Below are 18,944 nucleotides of genomic sequence, written 5' to 3' on the forward strand. Positions count from 1 at the left end.
CACAGAGAACAAAAAAGAAAACGAGATATCAGATGTGTTATTGGTACTGATTCATTATTTCTGCTTTGAGTGATGTTGAGATTTGTTTTGATCCAGCAAATTGTTTCTTTTTGTTGGAAGTTTATTTTTGGGCTAGTTCATATCTTCATATAACATATGTAGGAAATTTATAAAACATAATTAATATTCACTGCACACTTTAATATACTTCACCAGTAGGGTTCCCACTTTCATGCTAATGCACTGCCCTTTTTACAGCCTAAGTTTGAATCCAGCAGAAGGGGAGGGGAAGGAAATGTGTCTGCTCGTACGGCTATAATTCTTCTCACAAGCTTTAGATGACTCTGCAAGACAATGTTATAATTGATAGAATGGTCCTGGTCACTTGAACATTAGAAAACTTGCTACAGTTCTTCGCTGCTCCACTGTGGAGTCTTCATTGGTTAAACCCAACTGATATCTCATTGGCCAACTGGGGTCCATAGACCTGAGCATTGTCAACTGCAGCATACCTTTCCTAGTTTAGGGAAGAAGGATTTCAACTGATGGAAAGAGAGTTGGAGGTATTTTAGTCCTCTCCACAGTGAAAACTGTGAAGGTTCTGTTGTTGCTGGAGCTGAATCTGCTCATAGCCTATTACTATTGTAAAGTCATCTTGGAAGATCTAGGTTGCAGGTTTAGGTTATTTTAAACATTCTCTATATGTACACGCCTATAACTATTTAGACGATTTCAAGAAATGAGGTTAGAGGCACTGCTCATCTCTTAGGTTCTCCTCAATCTGTTCCCCTTGACACCGCTATGGCTTAGCCCCTTGAGCATACATTCAGTATTAATTGTTAAAGTAGTGTTTGAGTACTGTCAGAGTTGACTTTGACCTCCACAGCTCTGTGACCACAGCTTCTGCATGAGGTCCATTGACTTCAATGTTAGTGTTCCTGTATTAGATATTGTTCTCTTTGATTTCATTAAAGAAGTGATTTTCTGGCTGTTTTGTTCCTGCACTTCCTGTTTAAAAATTTCTATTTAAAGGATTGTCCTTTTGCTTTGCAAACATGGGACTTTTTGAATGACTCACTGTTTTATGATGGCTGACTTTGCTGCATATCCAACTTTCTGCAGTACGGTTAGGGCATTTTTCCCATCACATTAAATGGGAATGTTAAAGAATTTTGTTTGGTACCTTTTCAAGTTTCCCTAATTTTTGGTTTTGCATGCAATAAACTTCACTTTTCCCCCCCACAGGGTTGTTCAATCACTCTTTATGTAGACACATGGGTTTGATTTTACAGAACATCTTGACTAACTAGTTGTACTGCTTTGCTCAATGTCAGATAAAACATAAGAATTAAGAGCAAAAGTAGGCAATTCAGTCCCCGAGCCTGCTCCATCATTTGATATGATTATGAATAATCTCAACTCAGCCTCAACTCCATTTACCTGCCTGCTATTCATAATTCTTCAGCCCACTACTAATAAAAAAACTGTCAATCTCCACCTTAAATTTACTCCATATCCCAGCACCTCAATCTGGGGTAGTGAATTCCATAAATTCATGACCCATTGAGAGAAGTAATTTCTCCTCACCTCCGTTATAAAGCTGCTATGTCTTATCCCAAAACTATGAACTTTCATTCTAGATTGTCTTACATGAGAAAACATCCTCTCTATGTTGTCAATCTCCTTTAGCATCTTATATACCTCAATTAGATCTCCTCTCATTCTTCTAAACTCCAGAGAGCCAAACTGCTGAATTGCTCTTCATTAGACAAACCCCTCATCTCTGGAATCAATCTAGTGAATGTCCTCTGAACTGGGTCCAATGCAACTACATCCCTCCTCAAGCAAGCGACCAAACTTGTATGCCATACTGTATGTGCAGTCTCACTAATATCTTGTACAGTTGCAGTAACACTTCCCTACTTTTATACTCTATTCCTTTAACAATAAATGCCAAAATTCCATTTGCCTTCCTTATTAGCTGCTGTTCCTGCATGCTAGTTTTTTGAGATTCATACATAAGCACACCAAGATCCTCCTTCACCGAAGCACTCTGAAGTTCCTCTCCATTTAGATAATAAGTTGTCTTTTTATTCGTGTCACCAAAATTGATGATCTCCATTTCCACATTAAATTTTATTTGACAAATTTTGGCCCATTCACCTAAACAATCCTTATACTTTTGTAAATTTCTCATTTCTTCATTGTGGCTTAGGTTCCCACCCAATTTAGTGTCATCTGCAAATTTGACTACAGTACTTTCTATCCCTACGTCCAAGTCATTTATGCAGATTGTAAATAGTTGGAGCCCAAGAACCCCATTAGTTACATCTTGTCAACCGGAAAAAGAGACCCATTTATCCTGACTTTCTGCTCTCTGTTGATTAACCAATTATCTATCCAAGCTAATAAATTAGTCCTAATCCTGTGTGATCTTACCATGTGTATTAGCCTTTTGCAGCACCTTATCAAATGCCTTCTTGAAGTCCAGTCCCACCACATCTACAAGATCCCCATTATCCATTTTGCTTGTTGCAACTTCAAATAAATAGCAAATTCGTCAAACACGATTTACCCTTTATAAAACCATGCTGACTCCAATGAATTGCATTTTGAATCTCTAAATGCCCTGTTATTCCTTCCTTATTAAAGAATTCTAACAATTTCTGAATGATAGATGTTAAATTAAATGGTCTGTAGTTTCTTACTTTCTGCCTCCCTTTATTTTTGAATAAGGATGTTATATTAGCATTTTTCCAACCCATTGGAATCTTTCTCTCATCCAGGGAACTTTGGAATATTATAACTAATGGCTCCACTATCGCTGCTGCCACTTGCTTTAAGACCATAAGATGTAGGTGATCAGGCCCTAGGGACTTGACTGCCTTCAATCCCAATAGTTTGTTCAGTACTTGGTGCCTGGTGATGACGATTTTCCCAAGTTCCTCCCTTTCTGTAACCTCTACATTTCCTGTTACTATTGGGATATTACTAATGTCCTCCACTGTGAAAACTGAAGCAAAATATTGATTTAGTAACTCTGTCATTTCTGTGTTCCCCATTATTAATTCCCTAGTCTCTTCCTCAAAGGGACCAACATTCACTTTCCCTATCTTCTTCCTTTTAAATATTTACAGATGCTTGCTATCCATTTTTTATATTTTGCACTAGTTTTCTTTCTAATTTACCTTGGCTCTTTTTATGATGTTCATAAATTATAGAAAGTCTAATGGGGATTCTGCCAAAGCATAGATAACTATTATTAATCCATTTTATAAAATCATCCTTTTATGTTCAATGCTTACAATTGTCAGCCAGAGATTACTCATAAATGAATCGATTTTTTTGCCCAGTTTTTATAGCCAGAGGTTGAATTTAGTCCCTTTAATGGTTTGATGAAGTCTAAAATACACAAAAGTTTCAATAATAGCCTCATATGAGGTTGTTTCCTCATTCATCCCCACCTTTTTAGCATATCATCTGCAGTGCTGCCAACTATGTACAAAAAGGTAATGATTTGATTCTTGTTATTTTCACTTGCTGGGTCCAAAGCCCATGTAAAACATTTTGTCCAGTTTTCATTGCCTGGCTGCTTGAGGCCCTCTAGATTGTCGAACATGACTTGGAAAGGTAGAGAGGAGTCCATGCTCACTATGAGTCAAGGTTCGCATTTCCCACACTGCTCTCTGTGGGCTGACTTCATGATTATCCACCTCTGGTCTGATTATCTGCTTGCTCTTGAACTCCTTCACCCACTGTTGTCTGCATCTGCTACTGACTTTTAGGCCTTTTCCAGCTGTTCTATGACACTTTTCTGATCAGTTACTTCTTGCCTCCGTTTGTTATTGTTGGAGTTGCTGTTGCTCACAAACTATTGTTCATGTTGGATTGCCTTGGAAGATCTAGCATATCTTGCTCTAGTAAGAGAGCTCATTGGAGTCAGAGATCCTTTTAAAAGAACATTTACATTTACAGAATTACTAGCCAAAATCAGAGCCAGCGCCCGTCTCATTCTCATTTCCCTGACAAAGTCATAATACAGTCCCTTATACATGCTGCAGAAAATCTCCTGAATCCTACATTTTTGGACGTTGACAATGAGGTATCAGAATGGTGTGTTGCCTCCCTGATGCCAGGATCAAGGATACCTCGGAGAGATTGCAGATTATTCTCAAAGGGGAGAGACACCAGCGGGAAGTCATTGTACACATTAGAACTAATGACTTAGGAAGAGAAAAGGATGAGATTCTGAGGAGAGAATATAAGAAATTAGGCAGAAATTTAAAAAGTAGGTCCTCAAGGGTCATAATATCTAGGTTACTCCCGATGACACAAGCTAGTGAGACTAGCAATAGGAGGATAGAACAAATGAATGCATGGCTGAGTAGTTGGTGTAGAGGAGAAGGATTCACATTTTTCAATCATTGGAATCTCTTCTGGAGTATAAGTGACCTGAATTGGAAGGGGACTAATATACTGGTGGGGAAATTCACTAGAGCTGCTCGGGAGGATATAAACTATTAGGGAGGGGTGCTGCTGTGGTGGCAGGAAACCTGGGGAGAGAGAGTGAGAAAAGTGATCAATCTTAGACTGATGCAGTCGAGAAGGGAGCAAGTCAAACAGTCAAGGCAGACAGGAACAAAACAGTGAACAAAGTAGGACTGATAAATTAAACTGTACTTATTTCAATCCAAGAGGCCTAACAGATAAGGCAGATGAAGTCAGGGCATGGTTGGGAACCTGGGACTGGGATATCATAGCAATTACAGAAAGTGGCTCAGGGATAGACAGGACTGGCAGCTTGATGTTCCAGGGTAGTGATACTATAGGAAGGATAGAAAGGAGGGGCAAGAGACAAGGGGCGCATGTTTGATTAGGGATAACATTACGGCTGTACTTAGGAAGGATATTCCAGGCAGCAAGTCCAGGGAAGTTATTTAGATGGAACTGAGAAATAAGAAAGGGATGATCACCTTATTCGGATTATACTATAGATCCCTAAATAGTCACTGTGAAATTGAGAAGCAAATTTGTAAAGAGATCTCAGTTATCTGTAAGAATAATAGGGTTGTAATGGTAGGGGATTTTAACATAGACTGGGACTGCCATAGTGTTAAGGGCTTGGATGGAGAGGAATTTGTTAAGTGTGTACAAGAAAATTTTCTGATTCAGTATGTGGACGTACCTACTCTTGGGCAATATGGCAGGGCAGGTGGCTGAGGTGTCAGTGGGGGAGCACTTTGGGACCAGTGATCATAATTTTTTTAGTTTCAAAATAGTGATGGAAAAGGATAGACCAGGGTCTAAAAGTTAAAGTTCTAAACTGGAGGAAGGCCAATTTTGATGGTATTAGGCAAGAACTTTCAAAAGTTGATTGTGTGTGGTGGAGGGGAGGGGCTGCAGATATTCACAGGTAAAGGGATGGCTGGAAAGTGGGAAGCCTTCAAAATGAGATAACGAGAGTCCAGAGACAGTATGTTCCTGTTAGGGTGAAGGGCAAGGCTGGTAGCTGTAGGGAATGCTGGATGACTAGAGAAACTGAGGTTCTGGTCAAGAAAAAGAAGGAAGTATATGTCAGGTATAGACAGCAGGGATCAAGTGAATCCCTAGAAGAGTATAAAGGCAGTAGAAGTATACTTAACAGGGAAATCAAGAGGGCAAAAAGGGGACATGAGACAGCTTTGGCAGATAGGGTAAGGCAAATCCAAAAGGATTCTACAAATACAATTAAGGACAAAAGGGTAACTAGGGAGATAGTAGGGCCCTGTAGAGATTAGCAGGGCTGCCTATGTGTGGAACTGCAGGAGATGGGGGAGATATTAAATGAGTATTTTGCATTAGTGTTTATCGTGGAGAAGGATATGGAAGCTACAGAACTTGGGGAAATAAATAGCAAAATCTTGAAAATTGTCCATATTACAGACGAGGAGGTGCCAGACGTCTTAAAATGCATAAAGGTGGATAAATCCCTGGGACTTGATCAGGTGTACCCTAGAACTTTGTAGGAAGCGAGGGAAGAGATTGCTGGGGCCCTTGCTGAGGTATTTGTATCATCGATAGTCACAGGTGAGGTACCGGAAGACTGGAGGTTTGCTAATGTGGTGCCACTATTTAAGAAAGGTGGTAAGGAAAAGCCAGGGAACTATTGAGTGGTGAGCCTGACATCAGTGGTGGGCAGGTTGTTGGAAGGGATCCTGAGGGACAGGATTTACATGTATTTCAAAAGACAGGGACTGATTAAGGATAGTCAATGTGGCTTTGTGCATAGGAAATCGCATCTCATCAACTTAAGTGAGTTTTTTGAAGAAGTGACGAAGAGGATTGATAATGGTAGAGTGGTGGACATGATCTATATGGATGTCAGTAAGGCATTCGACAAGGTTACACATAGTAGACTGGTTAGCAAGCTCAGATCACATGGAATACAGGAAGAACTAGCCATTTGGATACAGAAATGCCTCGCAGGTAGAAGACAGAGAGTGGTGGTCTAGGGTTGCTTTTCAGACTGTGGCCTGTGACCAGCGGTGTGCCACAAGGATTGGTGCTGGCTCCACTACTTTTTGTCATTTTTATAAATGATTTGGATGTGAACATAGGAGGTATGGTTAGTAAGTTTGCAGATGACACCAAAATTGGTGGAGTAATAAACAGCCAAGAAGGTTATCTCAGGGTACAGTGGGACCTTGATCAGATGGGCCGATGGGCTGAGAAGTGGCAGATGGAGTTTAATTTAGATAAATGTGAGGTGCTGCATTTTGGAAAGGCAAGTCAGGGCAGGACCTATCCACTTAATGGTAAGGTCCTGGGGAGTGTTGCCGAACAAAGAGACCTTGGATAGCAGGTTCATAGTTCCTTGAAAGTGGAGTCCCAGGTATACAGGATTGTGAAGAAGACTTGTGGTATGCTTGCCTTTATTGATCAGAGCATTGAGTATAGGAGTTGGGAGGTCATGTTGTGGCTGTACAGAACATTGGTTTGGCCACTTTTGGAATTCTGCACGCAATTCTGGTCTCCCTGCTAATAGGAAGGATGTTGTGAAACTTGGAAGAGTTCAGAAAAGCTTTACAAGAATGTTGCTAAGGTTGTAGGGTTTGAGCTATAGGGAGAGGCTGAATAGGCTGGGGCTATTTTCCCTGGAGCGTCGGAGGCTGAGGGGTGACCATATAAAGGTTTATAAAACCACGGAGGGCATATAAGATGAATAGCCAAAGTGTTTTCCCCAGGGTAGTGGAGTCCAAAACTGGAAGGCATAGTTTTAAGGTGAGAAGGGAAAGATTTAAAAAGGAACTAAGGGGTAATTTTTTCACGCAGAGGATTGTGCGTGTATGGAATGAGCTGCCAGAGGAAGTGGTGGAGGCTGGTACAATTACAACATTTAAAAGGCATTTGGATGGGTACATGAATAGTAAGGGTTTAAAGGGATATGGGCCAAACGCTGGCAAATGGGACTAGATTTATTAAGGATATCTGGTTGGCATGGACAAGTTGGACCAAAGGGTCTGTTTCCATGCTGTATAAGTCTATGACTATAACAATAACCAACAGAATCTTAATCCATATAATTGAATTTAACTCCAATTAAGTAACAAAGCCCTAATGGGGATGTTAACTTCACCCTGAGGCCGTCCTATTTTCTTGTCAGGTGTAGGCTAACATGAAGGGAACAAGGAAACTGCCGAGGCCCATGAACATGATCTTGCTCTCTTTTTGAAGATAGGATTGTGGATTGTTTAAAGTGCTTCTTGCCCAGATTCCTCCTGGCTTTCGTGCACCATCTCTTTATACTAGACACTCCCTGGAGCCACTTCTAATCCCTTACCCTAGAGCCAGTAGGACTCCAGGTACTATATGTGTTTTCTTCAGGCTTCCTGCTCAGAATGCTAATGAGATTTTGGTGATTAAAATTCCCTTGCTGCCATCCTGCTGCAAGCATTTGAGAAATTAACTGAAACCAATGGTGTCCTGCTAAAAACCCCACGGTCATTAAAGTTCTTTTCAATGTGCAGCATATTTCAAGCAAACAGATGTTACGGGTTTACGCTCTCTCCTGTAGCTTAGTGTCAACACACTTGCCTGTGAGCCACAGGCTATGAAGTTAAGATTCACTCCAGAGACTTGAACACAAAACCTTAACTGGCACTTCATTACAATGGAGCGCCATTATGTCAAAAGTACCAGCTTTTAGCTGGGTCATTTAAGTCCCATCTGCCCTGTCTGGTCAATACCCTAAAGTTTTTTTGTGAGAGTTTGCTGAGTGTAAAATTCACTGCTGACTTTCCTCAGTTACAACAGTGAATACATTCACTATAAAGTGATTTTTGGTGTCCTAAAGTTATGAAAGATGTTATATAAATGCAAGTTTTTTTTTTCCCTTAGCTTAGCTTAGTTTAGAAAGTGTTAAGCACATTTCCATTCATTCTGTGCTTTCTTGATGACTGCAAAACTCCTCTGTGGAATGAATATAGGCAATTTCAACGCAGGTCCAGCTGGAAGTAGTCAGGAATGTGCTATGGTGAACACCGAAAATTTCACTTTGCTATATCAGTGTTACTTCAGTGTTAGTCTGGGGAGTAAGCCAGGCAAGAAAACATTCTATGTCTCACTCATTCTGTTATCTTGCTCATACTCTACTTGACCTGAGCCTATTTGATGCTGATACTTGGTACTAAAAATGAAAAGTATTTACTCTCTGGAATTGACATCCTTTATCCTGACAAGTACCGGAATAAGTGTTTGAGTAGGATTTCCTTTACAATTGAAATTCTTCTGTGTGCTATTTTTTGGTTAATGCATTGACAAAAATTCTCCTGTGCGCAATTTTAAACGAACAGCAATAACTCCACTTCTCTAGAAAGAACTTGATAGCATGTAGAGAGCGATTGTCACTTTCACTGCCTGGGCTGTTTCCATATGAGGCAGACAATCTATGCTGCTAGATCATTGCCCAGACAGTGAAGGTGTAAGTTACTGGCTGCAGACTCTGCGCTAGAATACCCAACATTAAACATCATTGTAGAAGTCAGCACTCCCAGCAAAGAAAACACTCACTGACATCAGGAAATCACAGGGCTGCAGCTTGATCACTTGTGATTTATAGTAGATGATTCAGTGCTGCATTCTCATTCCTGTAGGTTGTTCATCGAGATCTGAAGCCAAGTAACATTTTGTATGTGGATGAATCAGGAAATCCAGAATCCATTCGAATTTGTGACTTTGGTTTTGCTAAGCAACTCCGAGCTGAGAATGGCCTTCTAATGACTCCATGTTATACTGCCAACTTTGTCGCGCCTGAGGTAGGGAGCTTTACAATTCCTTATGGTGTTTTGCTGAAGAGCTTAACAGAATTCACCAATGTTGTAAACTGATGCTTGTTTCCAATGGCATTTTGTCCAGAGGTGTTAATATTTCCAACATTTTCTTGAAAATGTCTCCTATTTATATAAAGATTGGTGTATTCAAGTGCATTGATCAGAACTGTAATAATGTTTTTATCCTACCGAGGTATTTTTTGCACAAACAACACTGTCACATTTTATTTCCTCTGGAACACATTACTAATTACTCTGTGGGAGTTAGCTCCTTGTATGTTTGGGTAAGTACTCATGATAATGAATCTAGTTTGCAACATTTCCATGCATATCAAAATAGGTATTCCATAGCATGATTGAAAAACAAAAGTAATTACCTTTTAGATATTTTAAACACTAAAGATGCCAATCTATTTCTACTGCATTGCATTTTGGGATTTTTCAAACATTTTCTTTTACGTGTGGTAAGTGAACTTTAAAGTCAGTTGTTTCAGTCACACAATAAGGTATATTGATAAGTTTACTCAAAATATCTTCATAACCTTAATGGGAATGTAAATAGTTTCCTTTCATGTTTAGAAAATGCCTTTTTGTTGCAACAAGATTGAAGGTCCAATGAGGAATGTCAAAATTCCTCTCTATTTTCTGTAAAGTCTGGACTGAACTGTTTTGGACCTATTGTACTTATAGATAATTTATGAATAAAGTATATTTTGCAATAAAGAATAAAGTCACTGAAATGGGAATTCACAAAGATCTCTAACAACAAGGAATGCTTCATCTCATTTTACTGCTTCCAAAGAGCATTCACAATAACCAAGGTTTCAGAGAAAAAAAGATCTTCCCAGCAAAATACATAGAGTTCAGCACACTTACGTGTTTAGTGAAGCATATTTTCTTATTTATTTAACTGAAACATAAACAGCTTAACAATTTGTATCAAATATTTAATTGTTAATGTTATTGATCTGCCTTTCAAAAGATTGCAAAAGAGGAATCAACATGTTCTGTTCGTATGAAAGTTGTCTCATTGTTACACAATCTCAAGGTTTTACAAACATATGGTTGAATAGTGGAGTAAACTTTATCATCAAGTGTTTGTTTTCAGGAAGGAATTCTGATGCTATACCAGAGGAGATCATCTAAAAGCTACTTGAAATTTGTAGCAAGGTTCACCAACTGCTTTCATAAATAATATGTTCTGTTGTCTCAGAAATGTAACACGAGCACAGGGTGACTGGGCAATTTCTATGTGACCAAGTTGAGTACCACACTGTGCAATTGCCAACTGTGTCATCGAGGAGCGCCATCTTATTCTGTTTAAAATTCATTCATTTACAGACATATGTCCTCTGCATTACTAATCATCTCTTAAGAGATTTCAAGAGAAATATGATGCATGATACAATAGGGCTTCTAAAGAAATGGTAGTCATCCAATCCCTTTAGTGTGGAAGTTGGCCATTTGGCCCATCAAACCTACACCAACCATTCGAAGAGCACCCCACACAGACCCAGCCCCCTACCCCATTCCTGTAACCCTGCATTTCCCATGGTTAATCTGCATAACCTGCATATCCCTGGACACTATGGGCAATTTAGCACAGCCAATGCACCTAACATGCACATCTTTGGACTGTGGGAGGAAACCAGAACACCCAGAGGAAACTGACGCAGACACAGGAAAACGTTCAAACTCCACATAGACAGTCGCCCGAGGCTGGAATCAAACCTGGGCCTAGCACTGTGAGGCAGCAGTGCTAACCACTAATACCACTATGCCATCCTAGTCAGAAGTCAAAAGACATTGTACAGGCCTCCCAGAAATACTGAGAGTGCAGACATTCTGCCATGTTTAATGGACTATTAGAGTACTCCATTATAAGTGCTTCATAATTTTTCTACCTTTATGTAATTTCCTTACAAATTTGACCTCTACACTTTTCCCATTATTTGGTGCCCTTTAGACTATACAGTGCAACGAACACTTTTTGTTCCTTACAACATGCCAAATTCGATTTTGTCCTGGACCTGTGGGATATCCGAAATCTACACCACTGAAATATTTTTCTTTATCAATATTGCCACCCGTCTTTCTTTCCTTACTTTCCTAACTTTCTAAATTCCTTATATCCAGTAATATTTAACAAGCAGCTTTACCCTTCTTTGAGCTAGGATTCCCTTATAGCCACTGCATCATATCTACACTTGTCTCTCTGTGCCTGTAACTTCACTATCTTATTTACGACACTCGACAATTTCACATGCAAACTGTTATGGACCAGACCAAACCGCCTTCAAATATATCAAGGAGATACCCTAGACACTATTTTCTTCTTACTTAAAAGCAAGTGTAAGGCACTGTTTTGTTGGTTACACTACTCGGCTTTAAGCAAAATGCTTTTCATTCTTATTCTACAGTTAAAATACAAATGAATGAATGAATGAAAGAAGAATTGGTCCAACCTGCCTACACAGTCAGCTCATACACAAACCCATTACTCCTCCAGTATCACAAGGACACCACCCAAAAACTGGAGGAGCAGCACCTCATATTTCACCTTGGGAGCCTACAACCCAATAGTCTCAACATGAACTTTACTGGTTTCAAAATCTCCCCACCCCGGCCTCATCCCATGACCAACCCTCCCTCTCATCCCCGCCTCCTTGACCTGTCCATCTTCTCTCCCACCTATCCACTCCTCCCACCTCACTGACAAATCCCCACCACTGCCTACTCACCTATCACCATCCTACCTACCTTCCCAGCCCCACCCCTCCTCTCTGTATTGATTTCAGAGCTCCCTTCCCCCTCTGCCATTTCTGAAGAAGGGTCCTGACCTGAAATGTCAGCTTTCTTGCTCCTCAGATGCTGTCTGGCCTGCTCTGTTCCTCCAGTTCCACACTGTTATCTCTGACTCCAGCATTGGCAGTTCTTACTGTCTCTGCTACAGCCACATCTCCTTTCTCAGTACCTGCCTATGCAGCTGGCTCATACATCTCTGAGTAACTTTAACTCTATTAGAAACTTAACATAATTATAGATTATTTAACTAGTAAACAATAATTATTCCAATATAATAACACACCCTTGGCAAAGGCAAATTTACTGAAATAGATAGTCTTGCATGCAATGTTTCTCCAGTCTAGGAGGAAAGACCATCAAAAGAAAATTCTGGCAGAGAGAGAGTACTCATGGATTTTGCTGTAGCAGAGAGAGATATATGGAAGCTTCAAAACCCCAACAACTACTGAAAGCTAAACTAAAAACCCTGGTTCTGTGGAAGCCTGATCCCACTCATTGATGCTTTTTCTATTGTTCCAAAATTAAAAAAAAATCCAAGACCTCTCCAGCTGTTTACTTTGTTGGTTTGGAACAGACCACTATGCACCTCTATCTCAACTTCACTTTCAGAAAAATCCAGGACAAAATGCACCTCTTAAAGCCATAGTATCATCACAACACACTGTCACTCTAATTAAGACTTTATTACATTTTGCATTATGCTGAAACCACCAGATAGATTATTATTTTGTTATCCAGAACTATGTATCTTTCCGAGTATCTGTGGACTTTGGTGTTCCCCTTTAATATTCCACCTGGTTAGTTAGTTAGATGTCTCTTCAGTATCAGTAGCAAATTACTTTGCAAGGAAATTCTGTTTAGGTGCAACTAATATAGTCTCTGTAGATCCAATATCTACTGGAACTAATTCCAATGTTCCAAATGATCCCAAAGCCCTTCATCTTCAACCATCTGTCCATCCAGCATTCATTTTCTTTATCCTCCTTTATACTCACTCGCATGTGGTAATTTCCTACCTAGTTCCCTAAATTCTGACTGTAATACTATGTAGCTCTTTCTATTGATATCAACAATGGCCATTGGCTGATCATCTTCCCGTCTCGCTAGCCACTCAGCGACACCTTGACCCTGGCACCTGGAGTACAGAACATCATCGTAAATTTACATGCAGCAACAAATGCCATAAATACTGGCTCTCCTATCTCTATGACTCTTCCAGTCTGCTCCAGTCTGTTTCCTGACTCCATATGATTCTCATTCAGCTCCCAACTCTGTGTGTGTTTGATGCATGTCCCAAATCCACCTCATTTCCAATCTGGTTCTCAATTCCATTATCATTCCAACCTGACTTCTAACATTATCTCTTTCTGATCCAGCTCTCAACTCTGCCCAACCCAGTCCAGCTCTTGGGTTCCAACCAGTACAATTCAACTCCCAACTTTGCCTCCTGTCCAGCTCTCAACTCTGCCCAGTTCTAATCCAGCTCCAGACTTTTCCATTTTCCAACTCACTCATCAGGTACCCCAAACACCCCACCCGCTTAAACAATTCACTCATACACTCCCACTGACAGACTGAGGGGTTCTGGGACATTTAAACTGTAATTTAACAAAATACACCAGCTTTTGAAGGTGGCTTCTTCTCTAATCTCTTTGCTGGTGTTTCTCTGGATTCCCAACTGACTGATCCTGTAGGATCTTCCATCAGAAGATTAGAAAGAAATTGGAAAGGGTTAAGTAGGTTAGGTTTCATTTGGTTAGTGTTGGAAAGAGTTCTTGATGCTGACCGGAAGATTTGGGCCTTTTTATCACATACATTCCCCTCCAGAGTGGGTTATCTGACATACCAAAACCTGTCACAGTTAAATTGTGTAAGGTGACACATCCTTAGCAACTGGGATTGGCATTACAAACATTTGATAGTTCAATTCTCCCTCTCCTCCACCCAGCCATCTCCTACCTGTTATGTGAGCAGGGGTTGAGGAAAGGGAAAATTTCTTTAATGCCTTCTGATGATAATTCATTGATTCCCTACAGTACAGGAAAGAGGCTATTTGGCCCACTGAGTCTGCACTGACCCTCCAAAGAGCATCCCACCTAAACCCAGCCCCCTACCCTATCCCAGATAACAAGTTGTAGAGCTGGATGAACACAGCAGGCCAACTAGCATCAGAGGAGCAGGAAGGCTGACATTTCAGGCCTAGACCCTTCTTCTACCCTATCCCCACATTTTACCATGGCTAATCCACCAAGCCATCACATTCCTAGTCACCAGAGACAATTTAGCTTGGCTAATCCTCTTAACTTGCACATCTTGTGAGAGGAAACGAAACTGGCAAAAACCCACACAGATACAGGGAGAACATGCAAACACCACACAGTTTCCCAAGGCTGGAATCCAAACCCAAGTCTCTGGCACTGTGAAGCAGCAGTGCTAACCACTGAGCCACCATGCTGCCCTTATCATTGCCTTCCCAACAATTTGACCAACGTAATTGAAAAACAAATTTCATTACTGAGCCATTGTATTGCCTTAAGCTGAGTAATAGTTTCTTAACATTTCTGCTATAGGTGCTCAAGAGGCAAGGATATGATGCAGCCTGTGACATGTGGAGTTTGGGGATTCTACTTTACACCATGCTGGCAGGGTAAGGCAGTGAGTGTTTTCATCAACAGAATATGTGATCGGCCACCACGAAGTGAAACAAGTAACATGAATTTATTTTTCTGTCCCTCATTACCCCAAAGTGTATTGTTCTGCTATGATGGAGTTGAAATCTTAGCACCTTGCCATATGGCCATGTCAGTTAAACTGAGGAACAAGATTGGGACACTCCTCTTGCTGGATGTAAATTATAGACATGCAAACAGTCAAGGAGATAGAAGAATAAATTTGAAGATAACCAAAATGTGAAGATAGATAGTGTACATGACGGCATAAAATTACAAAGGGATATTGATAGCCTAAGTAAATGGGCAAAACTGTGGCAGGTGGAACTCAATGTAAGCAAATGTGAGGTTATTCATTTTGGACCAAAAAAGGATAAATCAGGGTCCTTTCTAGACAGTATGAAATTAAATGCAGTGGATGTCCAAAAAAGACTTGGGGGTTCAGGTGCATAGATCTTTAAAATATCATGAACAGGTGCAGAAAATAATCAAGGAAGCTAATGGAATGCTGGCCTTTATAGCTAGAGGATTGGAGTACAAGGATGCAGACAATATGCTGAAATTATACAAAGCCCCCTGGTTAGACCTTATTTGGAGTAATGTGAGCAGATCTGAGCACTACACCTTAAGAAAAATATATTGGCTTTGGAGGGAGTACAGCGTAAATTTACAAGAATGATACATGGATTTCAGGGGTTAAGTTGAGGAAAGATTACACAAAATGGTCTGTTTTCTCCAGAATTTAAAAGGTTAAAGGGTGATTTGAACAAAGTCTTCAACATATTAATAGGAATAGACAGGATCGATAAAGATAAACTGTTTTCACTGGTTGGGGATTCTAGAACTTGGGACGATGTCTGGGATTTCGGGCCAGACTGTTCAAGAGAGATGCTAAGAAGCATGTCTACACACAAAGGGTGGTAGACATTTGGAACTGTCTTCTACAAACAGTAGTGGCTGCTGGATTAGTTGTTAATTTCTAATCCGAGAAAGATAAATTTTGTTAAGCAAAGGTATTAAGGGATATGGGCCAAAGTCAGGTAAATGGAATTCAATCACAGATCAGCCACAATCTCAGTGAATGATGGAAGAGGCTTGAGAGGCGAATGGGCTACTCCTATTCTTATGTTCCCAACCGCCTGAAAATGGCAGAAACATAAGGGTTGATAAAGGGTTTCAACTCTCCTAATATTAACTGGGGTAATTTCAGTGTGAAAAAGTGCAGAAATCTTAAAATCCATTCAAGAAAATCTTTTTAGCCGCAACATAGCAAGTTCAACCAAGCGAAAGAACTCTGGACTTGGTTTTAGGGAACAAATCTGGAGAGTTGGAATTGATATCAGGAGGAGAGTGTTTCAGTGGCTATGATAACAATTCCATTAGATTTAGATGGAGTCTGGAAAAAAGATCTGTGTAGGCCAATGTTAAAGGCTCATTTTGGCTGTCTAGAACATGATGGGCTGAGTGGCCTCCTTTGTGCTATAAGTCTTTATTTGCTCCTCTTAACTGCAGTTGAGACATGTATGCACCAGACAGCACTGGAACCTCATCCTGTCAGCTCCTTGCAGTGCCCTGAGAATCATTAAGCGAAGGGCTGTAAGTACATGATGATGACATTTCCCTTTAATTGTCACATGTGCCTTCCAAACAAATGTTGGAGGTACTTATGGCGACAATTAGTGGATGTACAACTGACTCTTTAATTTGGTGGCAAGCTTTTATCTGTTGGAGCTGCTGAAGAGACATGTACCTTCTAATACTGCACTGGAATCCTGATATTTTGCAACTCAAATTACATTTAGTGTTATGAAAAGACGAAAATATTCAAACATTACATTATAATAGGATGATTCCCTTTTAAGCTTGTGACATGTGAGGATATTTTTGGAAATTACTGAAGTTGCCTTGAAAATCTTCCAAATGTTCTTCACTGGATTTTCAGCTTTCTAAGTGAGGTGCAGTGAATGATTGTACTACTGACGTTAACGGTTTACACCTCATGTACGTAACAGAATTCTTTGTGTTTGTGCCATTTCTCATCATTAGTGCCAGATTTTGCATATTATACCTGGCATTTCTACCTCATTTTCTATGAATACTTGCAGCTTAGTCAAGCCACCATTACCCCAACCCAATCTTGTTCAATACTCCCTCTATCCCATCCTACTGATGCTTCACATTCCCTGAGCTGCTCAATGCTTTTTCTTCCTCTCCACTCATTGTGTCCTCTCAATTTCTATGAGCCCCTTAACCTACCTTCATGACTGCTATTTCGATAAAAATAATATTTAAATTAGATCTCTGTTAGACTATTTAATGGACAAATGAGCGTTGAAAAGCATTCTAATAATTCCATTGCTGACACAAATTTTTGAATCAGTTGAGGTGTCTTAAACTGCATATTGCTTCCAATATTTTAAAACTCTTTATATCTTAAACAGGCCTGTTGGAAGCCTAATCTTAGTGTTGAAATGAGAGGTAGCTCATCAGGAGAGAAGTGTAACAGCATGCCAGGCTTTTTATATAGTTTACTGCTTAGATTTGGAGCAGGGAGTTCATCATCACTCTGAGATGGTACCACAAAATGAGAGTCTCATGGTTCAGCAAGACATTTATTTGGGGATTTGAACAATATCTCTGCATGAATTGATGTCTTATGGAGAAGGGAGGAGGGAGAAATAGTTCAGCAGAGAAATCAGACAATTGTGAATCATTAATTTCCAAAAATTTGAGATTTGAAAATGACAAATGGGGAGGATAGAGGTGACATAGTGAAATGACAGTAGAAGGCATACTGATAACCATCACAACTTGTAACCCTGTCTGGTCTAGGCAAAAACCTTGCAAGTGAACATGCAGCACAAAAAGGAAAAAGACGCAAAGTGCCACAGGTCTCTATGTTTTCTTTGTATGCAGGGATTAAGAATGCTCCTGATTGAAAGCACCTGAAAATTGATTCATGTTTCCAGAAAAATTTGGTTTTCTGTGTGATTTATGTCACAATGGGTTGGTTTTAAATTTAACCTCCTGCTTCGGAGAAACCAAGAAAGGGATCAGGTAAAATGAGTCCCGTCACTTTCTCCTCAAACTCTGCTGCTTTTCTTCTCTGCTCCAATTTTAAATTGTTCTTTCAAGGAGATTGGTAGGATCCAGTAAGAAGTTTGTGTGCTTCTCTTCAAATCTGTGGTTTGGATCCAATGAGGGCTTCAACACCCAATCTACAACATTCTACAAAGGCCTGCATGAGTTAGCAATGACAGTTTCCTCATCAGGTTAGAGTTTCTGGGAGCTGGATCTTAGTTTGAAAATGCCCAGCAGGTAAATTTAAATAAATGAACTTAGGTTTCCTGTGGGCAAGAAGAAGCTCGCCTCATGGCAAAAGGAAGCCTTAGGCTTCCCTTGCCCCAAGGAACCCCCCATTTCACTCAATGGCTTCCAGAAACCTAGCTCATTTGTACTTGAGGGCGCTGAAAAACCATTCAACTCCCCAGACACTCTACCCCATCAAAATCCCATCCTTTCACAGACGTTGTACCCCTTTCAACTCCCCATCCTTCTACAGAGACTCCATGCTAATTTTCTAGCCTCATCCCTTCTCAATTGTATCTGTTAGACTTTGCATGTTTTGGGGAGTATGATGCTTCTTAGAAAATTGTGAGTACATTGCTATGATGCTTGACTCAGTAAAGACAGTAGCATATCAGACCCCTATCAATGACATAGAAGCTGTGATAACATCTGTTTATAACATAGCCATATCAAATCAAGTGTAACTTTCAAAATGTGGAATTGACAATAAACATTGCCAGGCAATGTTTTTGAGTTTTTTAAGCAGTAAACATAAAATAAAAACATGAATGAAATCCAAAGGTTGGAATGAAATTTGTCCATCCCTGTTAGATTCACACCATTTGCCAATGGGCCTGAAGATACTCCTGAAGAAATCTTGGCACGCATTGGAAGTGGGAAATATGCCCTCAGCGGAGGAAACTGGGACACAATTTCTGATGCTGCCAAGGTGAGTGTCACTAATGTAGGCAAACAGATAAATCACTGAGATAGTAGGAACTGCAGCTGCTGGAGAATCCGAGACAACAAGGTGCAGAGCTGGATGAACACAGCAGGCCAAGCAGCATCGTAGGAGCAGAAAGGCTGACGTTTC

The 18,944-nt window shown here is 40.2% G+C and overlaps 1 protein-coding gene across 1 annotated transcript in view; it reads left to right on the plus strand.

The window, feature by feature from the left end:
- The window catches only part of rps6ka2 (ribosomal protein S6 kinase, polypeptide 2), a 215,478-nt gene that overhangs the window by 188,497 nt on the left and 8,037 nt on the right, over positions 1-18,944 (plus strand). The window contains exons 17-19 of the mRNA XM_048600975.1: positions 9,132-9,293; positions 14,684-14,760; positions 18,683-18,800. Of these exons, the coding sequence (XP_048456932.1) occupies positions 9,132-9,293; positions 14,684-14,760; positions 18,683-18,800 (357 nt within the window). The remainder of the gene's footprint in view (positions 1-9,131; positions 9,294-14,683; positions 14,761-18,682; positions 18,801-18,944) is intronic.

Source organism: Rhincodon typus, chromosome 9 (assembly GCF_021869965.1).
Source record: "Rhincodon typus isolate 14 chromosome 9, sRhiTyp1.1, whole genome shotgun sequence".
NCBI lineage: Eukaryota > Metazoa > Chordata > Chondrichthyes > Orectolobiformes > Rhincodontidae > Rhincodon > Rhincodon typus.